Raw genomic sequence first — 17,689 nt, forward strand, 5'->3', positions numbered from 1 at the left:
ATCAGAAGCTTCCCCGAAGCGCAGAAACACACGGACATGCGCACACTCAAGATTCTTCATGTAAAGAAACACACTCCAGCCTGGGAATGTCACTTGACCCATGACCAGAGCTCCAGAGTGTTTCCTCCAAAGTTGATATCATTTCTAATGAGGAAAAAGACATGCTTGCACACGAAACAAGGACTAAATTAATATTTTTCCAAACAGTAGCATTATGGCTTAAGGTGAGAAGGTGAAAAACCTTATCACCTCGTACCATCATGTCTGAGGAAGGTCTGGTATGTTGCTAAACCAGTGTGTGTTTGTGTGCATGCTTGAGCAGTAGTTTGCGTTCATGAAAAGGATGACCATAGAGAAATGTTCGTTTGTAGATTGAAGATGGTTATTTCCATGAGTACAATTCCTGCCTATTTTTAAGGATCTGTCAGTTCTTTCTCAAAATGTAAATAAAAATACATTTAAAGAAGGAAAACTAAAGCTGCTGATCTATAGAATATACACACTGGTACAGAGCAAAGATGGTATAGTGGCATTAAATTTGTTGAATTATCACTGCCTTCCACACAGTCCTGTAAAAAAAGTTTACACTGTATTCACAAGAACACGCCATTTGTTGTCAAAACAAGGGTGAAGATAACCTCACAACCAGCGCTCGAAACTGAGTACCATCACAACAGTACCGACTATGATCTGTTTTGGTTGCCTTTAAACCTAAAAGCACGTGGTTCAATAAAATTAGGAGTAAATTAAACTGCTGAAATTAACTGTGATGGTTGGATTTTAAGCATGTTTTTAATTTATGAATAACCACTGGAACTGGAGCTCAAACAGATAAAGAAGAGAAAGGTAACTTGGTCACCTTAACCCCAAATAAGTCTCTAAAATAAAACATACATCTAGGTTTCTTTGTTTTGGTTGGTATCTGGACTTTGACTGTGCTATTGCAACATACAGATCTAGCAGGTTTTATCCCTTCTGTTGTTCATTTGCAGCTGTGCTCGCTCTGAATCCCACAGTGGTTGCATTACCCATTCTCTGATAAATATATATTGTCAGGCAGATGGCTATACTTAGACATTTATGTGCTAGTTGAATCAGACTACAAGTCATAGCTTTACAGTTCAACAAAATCTCTGTAACACTAGACCCTGAAATGCAATTTAAAAAAAAATCTGTATTCTGATAAATAGTCAGAGTGTAATTATGTAGGCAAAGCATATGTAATTAATGGGCTAAATTATTATCCCCAGTGGTTATTTGATTGTTTTATCTATTTATGTCTTCATTTATAAGTTATTAAATAAATAATAATTGCTCCTCTACAAATGTTGTTATCCCTTCACCTAATATCCTAAAACTAAAAACCTTTACTTTTTTATGTTGGCATCTAAAATGTTTAGCAATTAAAATAACTTTATAAAAACCAACAAGTGTAAAACCTGCCATCATGTTCACAAAAAGCTAAACATATATGAATGTAATAATGCTCAGCACAACATCTTCATAAAGAAAAGTTTTAATTTCCAATGTAAAACTGGAGTTCTATCTTTTCCAGAGGGTTAGTCAGAATTTCTGCTTTGCTGGCTTGAGTTTTATGAGGACTATTTACCAAAGATAAAGACAACCCTGATAGGAATGCTTTTTTCAGGAATTGTATGCCAGTAAAAGTAAATGTCGTGTTACTACTGTGTCGAGTAGAATGCCAGAAACTTTTACAATCAAGGTCAAGCTGTTCTGAAGGTGTTTTGTCAGGTAAAGTGGTCTGAAACTTTACTGATATACAAAGTTCAGCTGTCACATCATCTTTGCCTTTTTGAAATACTGTTATTGCATCATTACCTGAACACACGCATGCATATATTTGCAAAAAAACTGTGATAAAGACACTTTTAACACTTAACTGTCATCATACTTCCCAGGTTTCTTCCTTTTTTTCCCTTTAAACCTCTTAGGACCTGGCGTCCACATGCATGAACATCACATTTTGGGTCATATTACCACAGTAGTTAATTGCACTGTAACTGCATATTTCAAGGGTTAGCTCAAATATTAGCTCGGGTCTTAAGAGGTTAAACTAGCAGGCTAACTAGTTTCCAAATTTAGACCAAAGACTTTTAACGTTGCATCCTCTCCAGGAAAAATCACAGTGTGGTTTATTTCTTAGCAATAACATTTAAATCTATAGAAAAAGGTTGCAATTTTTAAATAAATGTTTTCTCAAAATCAGTCTAAAGAAAATGGCAAACCATTGATAAAAAAGACATTTTTCCTGGCAATCGAAATATGAAATCAATCAAAATTGTAATAACATAAAGTTAATGGTGAAAAAAATGATAAAATATTTTATGAAACACATGAGGCTGTTATTGTACATTTCTGGGATAATTCATCAGTAAAATAACATCTCTCATACGTATGCTGTGATGCACATATGTTAAGCAAATAGAATAATTGAGAAGACGAAATGCCCAAATAAACAAAAAAAAAAGTATAGACTGAGTCAAATTGGAAGTCTGTAAGCACAGGTTTGCATGAGTGAAGCTAAAAATGGTTAGCTTTTGATTTTTAAGGTTCCAAAGGAAAGTTGTTCAAGTTCCAACATCTCCCCAAGGAGGGTTTCACACCTTCACATAATTTTCCATATGTGGATTTGAAGAAAAATGACTACAAACTTGCTTTACAGCCTGAAGTTTAGCACAGTCTCCTAACTTTAAACATTGATGTAGTGCGAAGAAACGCCTCAAAGATGTTGGCTTTATTCTCTTTTTAACCACTAATCTTGACTAAGAGTATCTCCCATTGATGTCTGCTGACCATTCGTTGAGCAGATTTTGCCTCAGTGGAGCTAGCTTGTCTCAGCTTTGCTTTTGCAAAGGAAAAGAGGCCAAACATCGGCTTATAAGGTCTGGATCACAGAATGGTGGTTTATGAAGTGAGGCACAGGGATCGAATGTTAAAGGAGAAACTGAGGAAAGGGATGGAAAAGATCTCTTCTTGGTAAACACACAGCAAATCCACTCTGCTTTTAGTAATATCCCACTGGACAATAACCTCAGAAACAAGCAAGCTGGAATGTACATGTGCACAAATTCAGTGATCCATTTGGGAACAATGAGGAATGCAATTGCCTGTATGTTAATGGGGAAAATGTATTTTAATGACATGCAACACTAGGCTTGCTGCACTGTAATAACTAACTCAAGTTGACTGTGATAGGTCAGTCTGTGAGCAGAGCTGAAAAAGGTCACACATTTATGATTTTAAATTGAGTCGGATATCCAAACAGAGACAATGCACAAAATAGGAGCTAAATACTCATATATCTGACATTACCGCCTTTAATGAAATCATTCCAAAATCTTTTAGATTTAATTTCTTCAGAAAAATATAACCAGGCGAGAAACAAGACATTCCAACAACACTTAGCGCCAGAAAAGCTGGAGTTTAAACTTTAAAAGGCCACAGTGCTACATCCCATAAGTCAACACAAAGTCTCTTGAGAGCCTGCCTGCTTTTGACATAAGGACTACTCTAAGGCAAATGACCTTTGACAGGCATCTGGAGCTTTTAAAATGTCTGACAAAAATGAATGTCCCAAGCTGTGGTCCACAGACTGAAACATTGTACTGGAGCGGTAAAAATAGCAAATATTATGGGATTTTGTTGCACTAGTTCCAACCTAATTGGTGGTAAATATGATGTGTAATTACTGACATAGGGAAGTAGGTTTCCCTTATAAAGATATGTCTTAAAGATGGGTGGGGGGTGCATGACTTGGGTCATGACTTGACCATCTTGGGTCACGGCCATCTAAAATCAGAATTCTTTTTTTTTGTCAAGACGTGGTTTAAACCAAAATTAGTCTCATACGACCGGTGAGACCATGAAGACTTTGACAAAAGCAAGGAACAGGAAGGGAAAAAGGCTTTCTGGATTTATTTGTCTTAAAGCATGTGATTTGCATCATGTTTAATAATTAAATTCTCACAGCCTAACTTATGTTTATTAAAAAAATATATTAAAATGTCATGTCCCCTGGAAGGACATTATACAGTTATTCCCTCTTGTCAATGAAGATTCTGATTCGAGATACTTTATTTGGAGGAGGGGACGTATGTAACACTATTTTCATTCCTCTTTGGTGTTTCTTGTGAGCTTGACAGTTACATGACGTAAGGTGACAAATGGACTTCTGGATGTGAATGAAAAGGGCAGAATAAAGTAGCAGTCCTCTACACCCAAACGTATCTCTGAGCTCCTTATTTTATTTATGAAACTCCACACCGAACCCCAAGAAAGCCAGCAACACTAATAATTATTTGGTTTAGAGTCGTCTAAAAGTTCGTAACTTTTTTGTTTTTTAAATCTATCTGGACATAAAGCTTCACAAAACGCTCCATATCTTTCATCTTTCAGCATGGCTCAGATACGCAGACAACTTTGGTGTTTTTGTCACGTACATTCATGATTGTTTTCTCGTAAATTTACTTGTTTCAAAGTCATACAAGTACGACTTTAAAAAACATAAATTTATGAGAGAAAAGTCATAAATTTATCCGATGACTTTTAAAGCCACAAATATATGACTTTTTTCTTGTAATTTAACAGTTATGACTTTTTTCTTGAACATTTAGGACTGTAATTTAAAAAAAAATGTTTTTGTTTGTAAACTGTCCATAAAACTCTGTTGTATCTTTGACCAGTGCTCACACTGAAAGCTACGGACCGGCGAATTACCAACGTTGCTTCTTTTAAGTATGCACACCTGCAAATGTGAATTTATGGTTCTGGCTTCAACATATTCTAAAAACTATAGGGAGGCAGTAAAAGTGTAATTGAAATTGGACTTTCTTTTTCTTTTTGGCTCACGCTTTTGGATCGAAAACATTGCTAACTTTTTCCTTGTCAGAGCTCTTAACTACTCAGTTGTGTGGGGTCAGGCTTTTCCTGGTCAGGGAGACAGAGGGAGGGAACAGGCAGGACTGGACACAGTAACTCTCCTCCCAGCTGTGTCCTTACTAACCTTCCACTTCCTGCCCGCTGACACCAACACAGGCACAGCTGCAATTACAGCACAGAGACTGAGGGAACACTAAACAAGTTCAATTAGCCTGAACAACCAGGCGAGAAGCCACACTAACTCTTGTTTTTAATTTGAGCGGTTTGCCTGGATCTTGAACAGCAAACATACGCCTGAATCCCAGAGTTCCTCAATCTGCTGCTAATGCATTTTCTTGTAAGCGTAACGTACAGCCGAATCCCAAGGCTAGCATTTACATTTAACACAGAACAGTGCAATGTAAACATTGAAGACAGCTCTGCAGCAGGAAACAATGCAACACAGTTTCTCCATGTTCACATAATCCATACTCCTATGAGTGACTTTTCTCAGGGAGTGAACTACACCGCATTAACGTGCGTGATGAACGCCAATGAAAACTCACGAGAGCTTTGTTTAGACTGTCTGGCTGCGTAAGAGTCTGTTTACAGTCTTTGCAATTTTAACTGCTGTCCTGCCCTGTTCTCTTTCTTCAGCCATGAACAATATTGGCTCTAACTACAAAGCATACAGATCAATAACCAGGACACAAACAGGTTATAGTTCAAACAGCACAAAATACTTGTTTTTATGAGCTGCTCAGTCAAGGATGAGTTGAAACTGAACTCATGCATGTGACAAATCCACCTACTGGGTCAACATCAGCAGGCGTCACGTGACATGTTTATGAAGACCATATATAAACAGTGGTTAATGAGAATAAAAGTCACTAGTGTAGGATTTCAGTGCGTATTGTAGAAATAAGACAAACAGCAAATGTTGGCAGTGTGACCTATTATCTACGCTGTCCTGTTTAACTCTGCTGCGTATAGCTTCATACCAGTATTAGTAATATCCATTATCAACACTCATTTGTATGCGCTTTTCAGTGGGAGAACTTGCTGGACGAAAACTACGACAACAAAAAAACACCTTTTTAGATGGGCCCGGGGTGTAGGAAATTCTAGCCACAAGGCCAGAGTCTTGTTACTAAATCTGACATCATTCACCAAAAATGCAAGAAAGGCATAGTGTGAGACAAAAAGCTCAGCCCCTAAGCTTTGCAGCCAGAACAAACATCTATATCATCTGAACAAAATCATTACAATGATCTGTTTTTCCATTTAAAGTACACAGTGTGGAGATTTGGACGGGTAAAGAGGCTCTATAATGTCCCTGACAATAAGGAGAACATGGGCCAGACAGAGTGCTGTACATTTCAACGGGAAGAAAGTGCTGCCTGTTTATATACTGATAATGAGCATGTTGTTACAGCCTCACTTCTATAACGTGCTTTCCTGCCAATCTGATTTATGGTGTCACGTTCAGCTGTGGGCTTGTATGTGGAACAGTGGAAATAAAGAGACATTGATTGGTGTGATGTTGACCTCTGACGATGAGCTCGTCATCTCCAGCTCACCTGCTCCAGGATTGACATTAAGTTGAATAAACATACACTAAACAATAAGGAATGTTTATATTTTAACACAACACAACTCACAAGGTCTTTATAAATACTTGCAAGGTGATTATCACTGCAGTTTAGCTTTAAGTACGTGTGTTTGCTTGTAGTCAACCAGTGCTAGTGTACCATGATCTAATTTTGGAAGCCAGCATTTCCTTATGCTTGATTCAAACTGCTATTATTAGGCTGCCTATTATTTACCTTATCACCTTGCAATATTTTAGGACCAAGGTTTCATTTTTCACTAACAATAATTTTTCCTCTTGGAAGTTCGTATCATTTCCTGTGGTTGTAACACACTATGTGGTTTAGGTTGAAAAAGCCTGTCTTTTCACATTGCTCTCTTACTGTAAGAGAGATGATTTTTTCTAGCACTGAGTTAATGTGGACTTCAAACAGACCACAAGGCTTGATTTAAAACATTTAGATTTACAACATCCATTCAGAGACACAGAGCCAAGCCACTCCAGGGCTCCAGACTGCGAGCAATTGGTCGCATTTTGCGACCAAAATTTGAGAGTGTGCGACTGAATTTTACATCCAGTCGCACATGCGCGACCAGTAAATTTGCCTCCCCCACCCTTCGTATTTTTTATACATTAAACGTGGAAGGGGCACGTCAATGATCAATGAAATAATCAATGAGACGCGAGCGCACACGCACGCAGGCAGACACACACACTCGCGCACATACTCATGAAACGCGAACACGTACACTCTCGCGTGATACCTGTCTGTGAGGCGGCCACTGCGTGTGAGAAGAATAGGGAAAGCCACTGTGAGTGGCTAAAATGCGTGGAGGGGGCGGGGCCTAGAGATAATCGAGTGCGCGTAAACATCTGTGGGAAGGAAACGGAGAGACAAATATCACAACCTGATATGTGCGTCTGAACTATGGGTAAGCGAACTATTGATTCATTCTTCCGACCTGCGGCTAGTGTACCAGTGCCAGAGTGTACAGCAGGGGTCTCAAACTCGCGGCCCGCAGGCTATTTGCGGCCCCCAAGATCATATTTTGAAGGTTTAATGTTTAATATGAAGGTTTAATGTTACTGCAGACCGCCAGTTTGTATGAATGACACTTTTTCATTGTTGTGCGCGGAGCTGACCAACCAATCACAGTGGGGTATATGACTCTTGGGGGCGTGACAATGACAGGGTTTGAAAGCAGGACACCTGACAGCCCCCTCCCTCCCCGGACCACATTAAGGAGTTCCTTACTTTCCTTTAGAACGTATCTATTCGCTCGTAATTTTCTAAATACATGCAGTCCGTGCTGAACTTTTCTCTGGGTCACACAGAACCGGTTTAGGTTTTGGTTACGGTTACGGCGGCGCATCAAAGGGTTATGCACGGCCGTTACGGCAGCACACCGCTCCCGCGGGAGTCGGGTCAGCTGAGGAGAATAAATGTCCCACACCTACATGCGTGACAGCTAACGGGTCTTGAACTTTAAACACGCTCGAGCAAAAACAACATTTGTTTTAGACTCACTGAAAATACGTGGGGAAAATGCAACGATAGACGTGTTTGAGATGAACCGGCACCTCGCCTGGATCGTTGGGGAGACCGGGGGGGGGGGGGGGGGGGGGGGGGGCTGTGAGATGAAGGCGAATCTGCAGCAAGACTGAAGGAGGACAGGAAATTGGAGTTGTCCTTAACATTCAATTTAGTTTCAATATTCTTCTCCCCCTTAGTATGATCTGTGTTATTACATATTTTATGATTATTTTAATGTTTTGTGATGTATGTAGCCTTTTTTAATGAATTGGTATTTTAAATTGTTTTAATTAATCACTCCACTACAAAAACCATCAGGACACATGTCCCATAATGCATTGTTTTGTAGTCTGTAGGGCAGCTTTCAGTCAGTTCAGTTTCCAGCTGTGTCCGGGTAGGTTTGCCCCTTGCTCCCACCCCTTTCTCGCGATATTTTTGTGATGATTGACAGTTGATGTTGGAGCAAAAACAAAAATATATGTCACACACCAGGTGATCTGCGCAGCGTTGAGTTCACCTGGGTGATCTGAAACACGCTTATTGTGCATCTTGGCTGCACCTATTTGGTGTCACAAAGATAAATTTCCATCCGTTTTCTTTACTTATCTGTACTGTCATGACAGCGATGGTGCTGTCATTTTACCTTCTTGTTGCATTTTCAAAAGTGAAGAATAAAATGTGACACTGAATTAGAAACAGCACATTGTAATTTCTGCATCTATTATTAAAGTATTTATTAGTAATACAGTGGAAATTAGTAGATTTGATTAGAATGTTGATTTACGGTATGCGCCCCTAAATTTTCTGGTTGCGCCCCTAAAATTTTCAGTTAGGGGCCACTGTGCTCCTAGTGAAAAAAGTTAGTCTGGAGCCCTGCACTCCAAGCAGCTCCTAAGAAAAAGGATCACTCATTTAGTAACTGCACACTAAATGACAGATTTCCTTAAGGTAGTATATATCAAATGAATCAAATCAAATGAATGGACAGCTTCTAAAAGTATTGTAAAAGTGTTCTGAGTGGTCTGTTATTGTCATTATGCATTTTTTAGCCAAAATTAAAAAAAACACGGTAAATTTGTAGGTCACAGTTTCTGCAGAGCGGCAGGAGTTCATTAGATATGTGCCTCTGAGTTGTAGACAAGACTGTTGGTGTGGAGTGAGCCTCCCTCCATTTCCCATCATCACTTTGTTTACACTTTCACCCGCTAGCTTCCAGCCCCCTCACAACCCCAACCTAACATTACCGGAGCAACAAAAATGGCGAGCAATATTGGAGCTATCCTGCCTTACAGTTTTGAGGTAGATGCCTACTCAGACGAGGAAAATAAAGACGAACATGGATCTATTTGTCTGCTAGTGGATGGATCAAAATGGTGCGGAGCAGGGTGCTTGTCGCTTGCTGTGAGAGAAATGCCACAAGAACATGTTAGAAACACCAAAAACACCATTTTCATTGGAGTGGGTCTGTAAACACAGTTGTTGAGCATATATTTTTTTTAACACATTCTGATCTTCATGATTTCTAAAGCATTACTAATTACTACTTTTGCATTTGCTTTATTAAGTAAATCTGGGTAAAAAGAAGAAATGGCCTAAAAACATAAATGTTATTAAGACAATAAATGCAACATTGTTAAATTCAGCTAGTAACAAAAATATTAAACCTCCTTCTGTTTATCCACTGTAATGAGACGGAAGAAATGATGTATTCAAACCATAATAAACACTGACCGATTAACCAAATAGCTAGTTTAGATGTGTAAGAACCTTTTCAGCATTAGGATTACAAATGACTAATTGGAACATATCATCAGTTCTTATTTGGTAAATGAAATTTCTCAACTGCTGCTTAGGTTTAGCAATAAGGTGTGACCTGGTTAATCATAGAATCAGGAATTTGTTTGGCCAAATCAACTGAAGTCTATCTAATGTTTTCATGATGGCAGAAGGGCAAACATGTGCATCCATGTGTGTGTTCAGGTAATTTTAAGCTTTGGATGCATTACTCTTCCCTCAGGCATGTTCTGACATTGCTTTTTATCAGTAACTTTTTAATCTTTGTTAGAATGAACAAGTGGTATGTTTCTACGAGCCTTCTATTTGTTGACCCCCACAAGAATCTGCCAGGAATCTGCACAGGAACTGGTTTTTCTAGTGCATGATCAGCACACAACAACCAACCAAGGGCTAGATGCTCTTTTGAGATTATGCTGTGTGGACAAGATTTTCCAATGAAGCCCCACACATGACAAAAGCACCAGTTTTTAATAGTTTAGCCATAAAAATGCATAGACGTTAAGATTCCAATTAACTGGAGCAGATAAAATCTAGAAAGATCTCTCAAACCTTGATTTAAATATTGTAAAAGTTGGTCAATTAAAGCACATGAAAACACACAAATACATATAAGAGGTGGTGTCTGACAGCTAAATGTATCTGCTATTTACTGTGTCCAACTTCTAGTCCACATCTTAATCTTTGGTGCCACGGTCAAAGTTCTGAATTCAGGGGAGGGCACCAAAGTAGGAGGTTGTCATGGTGCATTTTGTGTTGTTTTCTGAGAGACACAACACTTCTGACACAAAAGATTCATAACAACAAGGGTAAAAAAATATGCTGGTGATCTTATTGAATGTACATTACCACAAAACTTTGTACTTGTGAAACATAAATTTCATCATAATTTCTTAGGCTACCCCTGATTATTCCCCCCTCCACCTTTAGAGAGTAACTTTCACGCATTCCCCCTCTTTAAATTGTGCTCCCTCACTTTATCCTTGAACTTTTAATTCTAATATTATAGTTGCTAATTTTATTGCCATGTGCCCCTTTATCATGCAATAAAAGCTTTAACATTTTCCAATCTATTTTAGGGCATGGTTTGGTTTACAGGGGTTGTCTAAGAGACTCTTTTAGAATGACATTGTTCAGAGTGCTGAGCTTAAACTCCTTTGTACTCATGCAATAATGAATAAAAAAAACATAAATTTATACGATAAATTAGATTTTGTAAAGAGTCAAATATTTAAGCTCTATTAGCAAACAACAGGGACAGTTTTTCAATAGGAGTAAGTTTGAAAATGCAGCTCTTTTTAATGAAATCCTGACAGTATCCCCCACATGCACAAAAGATGAGGGTTAAACATTTGGGTGGTGGGCGCACATTACATGGAGAGTAGCAGAGAAAAGGTCTCTGTTTCTGAGATCTTTACAACCAGAGCGTCTCTGTAGTTCTCAGAGCAGAGAAGCACAAAGTGGTGAAACACTTGGATTCATACAAACAATTCCCATGAGTGGTTCAGTCATCCAATAGTAAAGTAAAAGGCCATCCCATCTGAGAGGGGGATTGAGAGAATGGAATTATGACTCACAAATTAGAAATAGAGATAAAAAGAAAGGATACTGGTGGGTCTTTACAACAGGATGAGTCACTCTTTTCTTTATTTTATGCTCTCCGTCCATGTGTTGTCCCCTTGTCAACACTGTAAACCCCGCACACCCCCACCTCCCCTATTCTATCACAGAGGTTCTTTACAAAGACTGCATTGTCCTTGCTGTCATTAGTTTCACGTCTTCTCAGCTCTGATCATGCACAAATATCGCTGCAGGGAAAGCACCAAAAGGAGAAAGGACCAGAACAGACACAGAGCTGGAGGATGATAAGGTCCCAGAAGAGGAGCAGCTCTCGGGGCCACAGAGTTTGTGCTGACTTAAACATGTGTGACACAAACTGAATACAGCTCCCAGATTCTGAACATGTGTGAGAAGCTGGAAGCCTAGGAAGCTGCCAACTGAGTTTGGAAGGTGACCATGAAACGTTCTGTGTTTATACAACATCAATGTCACACATGCCCGATGCAAATCTCAGGTCAGTACATTCATCCTCACTGAAGGAGGATGAAGAACAGAGGAGAGCTATCTTTCTCACGAAAGTAGAATACAAGTAAAAGCAATAAATGCTCAGACAACCAGCAGGACCAAAAAATTAGTTTGAGCAGCTCAGCTACCCGATAATATAGTTTTGTCAATATTGCCTTGTATATTGTGGCTCCACATTTACCTGGTTGATTAGATGTGACAAATCCAATATTGTATCAGGAGAGTCCAGTTCAACTTATCTCAACCCAGCAGTTCTTTTTAAAACACTCTATTCCACCGGGGAAGGAAAAATGTTCAGAAAGGTCAGCGACCTAAAAAAAAAGCACGTTGGATGTAAAAAGAGCAGAACAACTCCCCACTCAAAGACGAAGCAAAGACATTCTCACACTTACAAGAACTACTTCCCTGTGCAGCTCTCAGCTGTAATTTTATCATTCGACATCAAATAAAAGACAAGAAATGTTGGGTGGAAAAACATGCTGCACAACACACGAGCAGAACGCGGAGTTTAAATTTATTGCTGAAAAATACAGATTTTACTATCATTAGCAATGGGTCTGATTTAATTTTGGGGTAAACTAAGACCAGATGCAGAACAGAACAATAGTAGGACCGTCTGGCTATGTGGAGAGAAACTATACAATCATCTTTTTAGGAGTTCAAGGCATGTTGAATAACTTGTGAATATATTATATTATCATCACAGGAAAATTAATATACAAAAACTTTTTAGCTTTAAAAGACCCATTCTAATCCACTTTTGAGCTATTTTTAAAGTATTCCCAGTGGATAATTAATTGTGATTATGCCGTTTATAGTCAAAATTCATTTTAAAAAGTGTTGTTTTCTAGAAAATAGTTTCTGCATGAATGGAGCGGAACTACTAGCCCACCCATTGTATTTTCGTCATCACAAATAAGCTCTTTTTTAAACATTTTTTTGTCGTCTTAATTAATTTTCTTAATATATGTCCTCCATCCTTACATAATGCCAAAAAACATGTTAAAAACACAATTTTCAATTTATTGTCATAGGCTGCTTTGGTAAACATCTCATTCACACAGTCCTGCAATATCCTAAAACAAATGCAAACCTCCACAAAACATAAAATAAAAGCTATGAAAACATCTTATGCTGCAAGCTAAGCAATGACAAACGATGCTCAAAAGGAAGACGCATACATTCTGTTTTCCATTAAAAATCTTAAGCGCAATCGAAGTTTTGAATTCACCCCACCCTGTTTCATTAAACTACAATAGTCTCGTTGTTGTGGAGGATTCTGGCCTGGATGGCACCATATTATGCTATCATGATCTTCCTTCACAATGCAGCTAAACAGACTCTTTCTACCCAGATGACCCTATGCAAACCCCTAAAAAGACCTGATAGTAGCGTCCCTGTGACACCAAAAGAGCCTCATTAAAAATCTCATTTGACAGCTGCTGAGCTCCACGACATCATCTACTTTTAGTTTGACACCTTTGACATGGAAAAGTGGCTAAGGAGTCTGCACAATGTTTGTCCTATATTGGTTGGAACAAAAAGTAGGACATTTCAACTGGTGAATACAGTAACAACATTGTACTCAACTGTATAGTAAATAGTACAATACATGATAGACTTCTTTTTTGTACTTGTTTCAGCTTTAAAAATTGCCTGCATATTTGCTGCAACATAAGGCCTTGCAGTAAAAATCTAAAGAATCTTATTTCACAGCAAAGAGATTTTATACATGCTGTACATAAGTAGGTAATTCACAATGTCATGAAAAAAGTGTTTTAGGCAATAGCGGCAGCTGTTGTTGCCACTATTACCTTTTAGATTTTCCCAAAAAGTAAATATATCAAGAGTTTTTTTTGTTTGTTTTTTTGCATCTTCACTTGAATAGAAAGTTATTCAATGTGCAAAAGCAGCAATCCTGCAAAAATGGTACCATCCCCAGCTGAAAAACTTTTTCAGAGCCAGACCAGAAATGACAAACATAAATGTGTTTAAACCACAACCTAAAACTTCAATGTGATGTTTAAATATGATGTAAAACACAAGAAAGAAGCTATTACCCAGCCAACAAAAATGCAACACTCCCAGTACATTTACATTCATATTACAAAGGTAATGTAAAGCATGCATTGCTTACCTGTTTGAAAACAAATTTGTCCTCTTGGTTAATCTGCCATGCGGTGACTGTGTGAATGGTGGACAGGACGGCTCCACTAAGCACAGCAGCTCTCATTCGAACTGGCAGCAGAGTGTAGATGATGTAGATGAAGAAGACTGTGCACCAGATGCCATCTGAGGCGCTGCGGGGAAACACCATGAGCACACCAAAGACCTGAACTACCATGAGCAACCCGATCACCAGGTAGCTCACGATCCACATGTAGTCTTGGTGGAAGCCGTTGCGATTGCACACCACCATCATTGCTAGAAAGAGAGCCATGGCCACAGAGAGCACTGAGATGTAGGCCACACTGAGGGCTGTGTGGATACAATGGAAAGTCAGCATGACTCCACACACCACCACCAGTACCCCCATCAGCATGGTCAGAGAGCTCTGGTTGAGTCTGAAGAAATAGCGCTGATAGAGGCGTTCCAGCTTGGTAGACTGAAATTTTTTGGATTGGAAAACCCACAAAAAACGCATCCAGCAGTCTGCTGCAGTCATCGTTTTGCAGCTGCCTTCTGCTGACTCCTCTAATTCCTCCACCTTGCTGTTCTTCAGGTCGCCATCTTCAAAGTCCAGATCAGTGCCACCAAGCACCCTTTTTCCATAGTGGTTCTCCTGCCAACCACAACGCAGGCCAAAGTTACCCCCACTGTTACCTGCGCTGCAGGAATTATGCTGGGGGGCCACATTAGGGCTCTCTAAGTCCTCTTGGTCTCTCAAACAGCTCATGTAACGTGGGTTGCATAGTGACGAGTTGTCCTTCCTCTTTTTGCCATTGTGTTCTCCCCATGTCGACTTTTGCTGGTTCTCTCTGTGTACAAAGAGACTTCTGGCCCACGACATCCTAACAAATCCAGGAGACAAAAATCATCACGCAAACTATGCAGAGTTTTTAACCTTTAAGCAATGCATATTGGAACGTTTCTTTCAAGCACAAAGATAAGCGTCCTCTCACCTGTGTGGCCTTTATTGTGTGAAGAAACACAGCACTCTTCTGCCTCTCCACTAGTTTATCCAAGCCAGCAGGCACCATGAGCTCACACTGGCCAGAGGCATCAGAGACGTACGTGTCTGTGTTTCAAGTGCACTTCTTCTATTTTTGTATCAACCCTATACACAGGCCTGTACCTCTACCAGCCACCTGTTTTCCTGAAGGAAAGTACAGACACACACATACACAAACAAAGCATGCAATGTTGTTTAGCAAACATGAAGATGAGTCGTGCAGCAGCTTCCACTTGTCATTTTGACATTAAACCATCATGTAAGAAACTATCTTTTCTCAAAAACTCGCTAAGCAACAGATTTTCTTCATATTCATACTTAGCTTCATACATTTAATAAACAGGGCGATCAGGGGTGTAACGATTTATTTTAACAAAGACTCGATTCATGTAATAATTTTTGGTTGGCGATTGCAATTATAGTCAATATTGGTTCATTTTGAAAGATCCAATTCACTGACCTAGAATCGGTCCAGGACATCTATAGCCTAAAATTCAACCAGTGTGACTCAGAGATAAATACCTGGGTACTGAACGGGCATTAGCACTTTAGAATGTGCTAATAATATTCCACTTGTATTATTTTGATCTGGAAAACAACAATGGGCTGAACTTTATGAAACACACTCTATCTTTAAAAATTCAAAGTGTTTCCACGCATTGGACTGTAATGATGGATTGATCATTTTTTGCTGTCATCACGTGTCTGTTGTGCACTGTGGTACAATTGGTCATTTTTACATTATAGTAAAATACAGTTCTCATTTCTAAATCTAAATGGTATTTTCCAATATCAATATCACTTCATTTAATTTTGAAAGATTTTATAATGGTATTGGTCCATTTGATTAACAACTTGCCCCAGACAGATCACTCTGGTTAGATAGTAGGAATAGGAATTTGATTCATTGGTTAAATCGAATAATCGTTACACCCCTAAGGTTTATGCTATATCTACCTGTACTGAAACCTTTATTTGTACAGAGATGCTCTATTTGACAGGAAAGACCAACTGAGAGGGTTCCATTAACGATCAAGAGATCGTTGTCAAGAGATCGAGAAATGAACATGTGTAACTTTAGGTTACTATCACAGGATTTAGATTAAAAGACAAATCTCTGTATGAAGGAAATGCATAGACCTAAACTTAAACAACTACACAACTTATGAACTAATGTGACAATCAGTTAAAGTTATGTGTGTGTTATAAGCTGAATTAAATGAGTCACATTCGCCTACATTTTATGCACACCCAAGACAGGTCAAACATTTCTTATGTAGCACAGCCTTCACATGCAGGAATCGGACAGTTTTCAAGAATTCAATCTGGATCACATGAATCAATTAGCCACTCTGTATATAATGGACAAATAACTTTGATTTGCTAGCCTTTATCTTTTTTTTTTTCCTTTATCAGCCATCATCAGGCGTGATATTGGAAAACATGTTTGGCTCTTGCACGTGTAGGCCCTCGCGGTCTGGTTGCGGGCAGTCGGTCGAAGCCCATTACATAACAGGACGCAGCAGCCAGCAGCAGCAGCAGCAGCAGCAGCAGCAGCAGCCTGCCTGCCTGCACGCATGAAGGCAGGCATTGCATGGAAAGTCCTCAGCTCTCCGTGCTCACATGTTGGCTCTTTGACCAGCATTTACAGAGACAGAGCCGGACAAAAGTCCACTGCTGCTCGGCACACTAAACTCCAAGACAAAAAACAAGAGGTCAAACATCTTTCAACTTCAGCCCTGGCAGCGTAAAGCTCCGCATCTGTGCTCTGCTCTGCTGTGCTGCGCAGTCCAGCCTCTAATTGATCAAATCTGTGGTCCACATGCACAATTTGGCATCACGTGAACCCCAACAAAACAGCCCAAAACATATGTCAGATTAGTAGATATTATGGCGAAATAAGCAACGGCTGATTATTTCTTCACACTCTCTTCCATGTGGGGCAACGTTTCAGTTCGCAGTCTTCAGAACTGCTGCGGCCGCTCCACGCGCAAACCCCTTTGCACACTAACGCGTCAGCTGTTGGCTGTTTATTTCCGAACGCTGTTCCATCTAACTGCCGTTCAGTTTACCCTTCACTGAATGGCCAGTGAGTGTGCGGAGCGGTTGGCCACCCTCAAAGCCGGACAGGGGAACTGTACTCACCATCGGATATTCATGTATGTCCGATAGATCCAACAGGAACGAGTCTGACTGCGCAGAGGAGCAGGGACCCCGGCGCTCACGCAGCAGCTCGGCGCGGTTCAGATGCGGGTCTGTCCGTCAAAGAAAAGGGCTTGGGGAAAGAGGGAAAACTGCAAAATGAGCAGGACAACACTCACTCCTGTCAGCCCAGTCAGTGTCTAGGTCTCTCTCTCTCCCTCCCTCCCTTTCTCTTTCAGTCTCCCAGGCGCCCTCTAGAGCCCGGTTGTCGTTATTTTCTATGATGAATGGCTTTTTTGACTTGTTTTAAATGGTTCTTTTACATTTATCTTAACTTTACAACATTACTCACGCTCTCATTTATAATGCAAAAAATTCCCCTTAAAAACTCAGGCAAAAATTGGATTTGATCATAAAAGATAAAAACAATGTAAGACAATAATCCCTGACAGACCAAAAGGCATTAAATAAATTAAAAAACAAAACAATGTAG

General features: G+C 39.6%; 1 protein-coding gene across 2 annotated transcripts in view; it reads right to left on the minus strand.

Moving 5' to 3' along the window:
• Positions 1–17,399, minus strand: part of LOC101169035 (adenylate cyclase type 6) — a 33,266-nt gene extending 15,867 nt beyond the window's left edge. The window contains exons 1-3 of one of the 2 annotated variants that reach the window (XM_023956577.2): positions 17,200–17,399; positions 15,005–15,198; positions 14,020–14,893 (exon numbers count right to left, since the gene is read on the minus strand). In XM_023956577.2, the coding sequence (XP_023812345.1) occupies positions 14,020–14,892 (873 nt within the window). In that variant the 5' untranslated portion in view covers position 14,893; positions 15,005–15,198; positions 17,200–17,399. The remainder of the gene's footprint in view (positions 1–14,019; positions 14,894–15,004; positions 15,199–17,199) is intronic. The other variant, XM_078950660.1, reaches the window with a different exon arrangement.
• Between the last annotated feature and the right edge of the window lie 290 nt (positions 17,400–17,689).

This window comes from Oryzias latipes, chromosome 7 (genome assembly GCF_053564925.1).
Source record: "Oryzias latipes strain Hd-rR chromosome 7, Olatipes_Hd-rR_3.1".
Classification (NCBI taxonomy): domain Eukaryota; kingdom Metazoa; phylum Chordata; class Actinopteri; order Beloniformes; family Adrianichthyidae; genus Oryzias; species Oryzias latipes.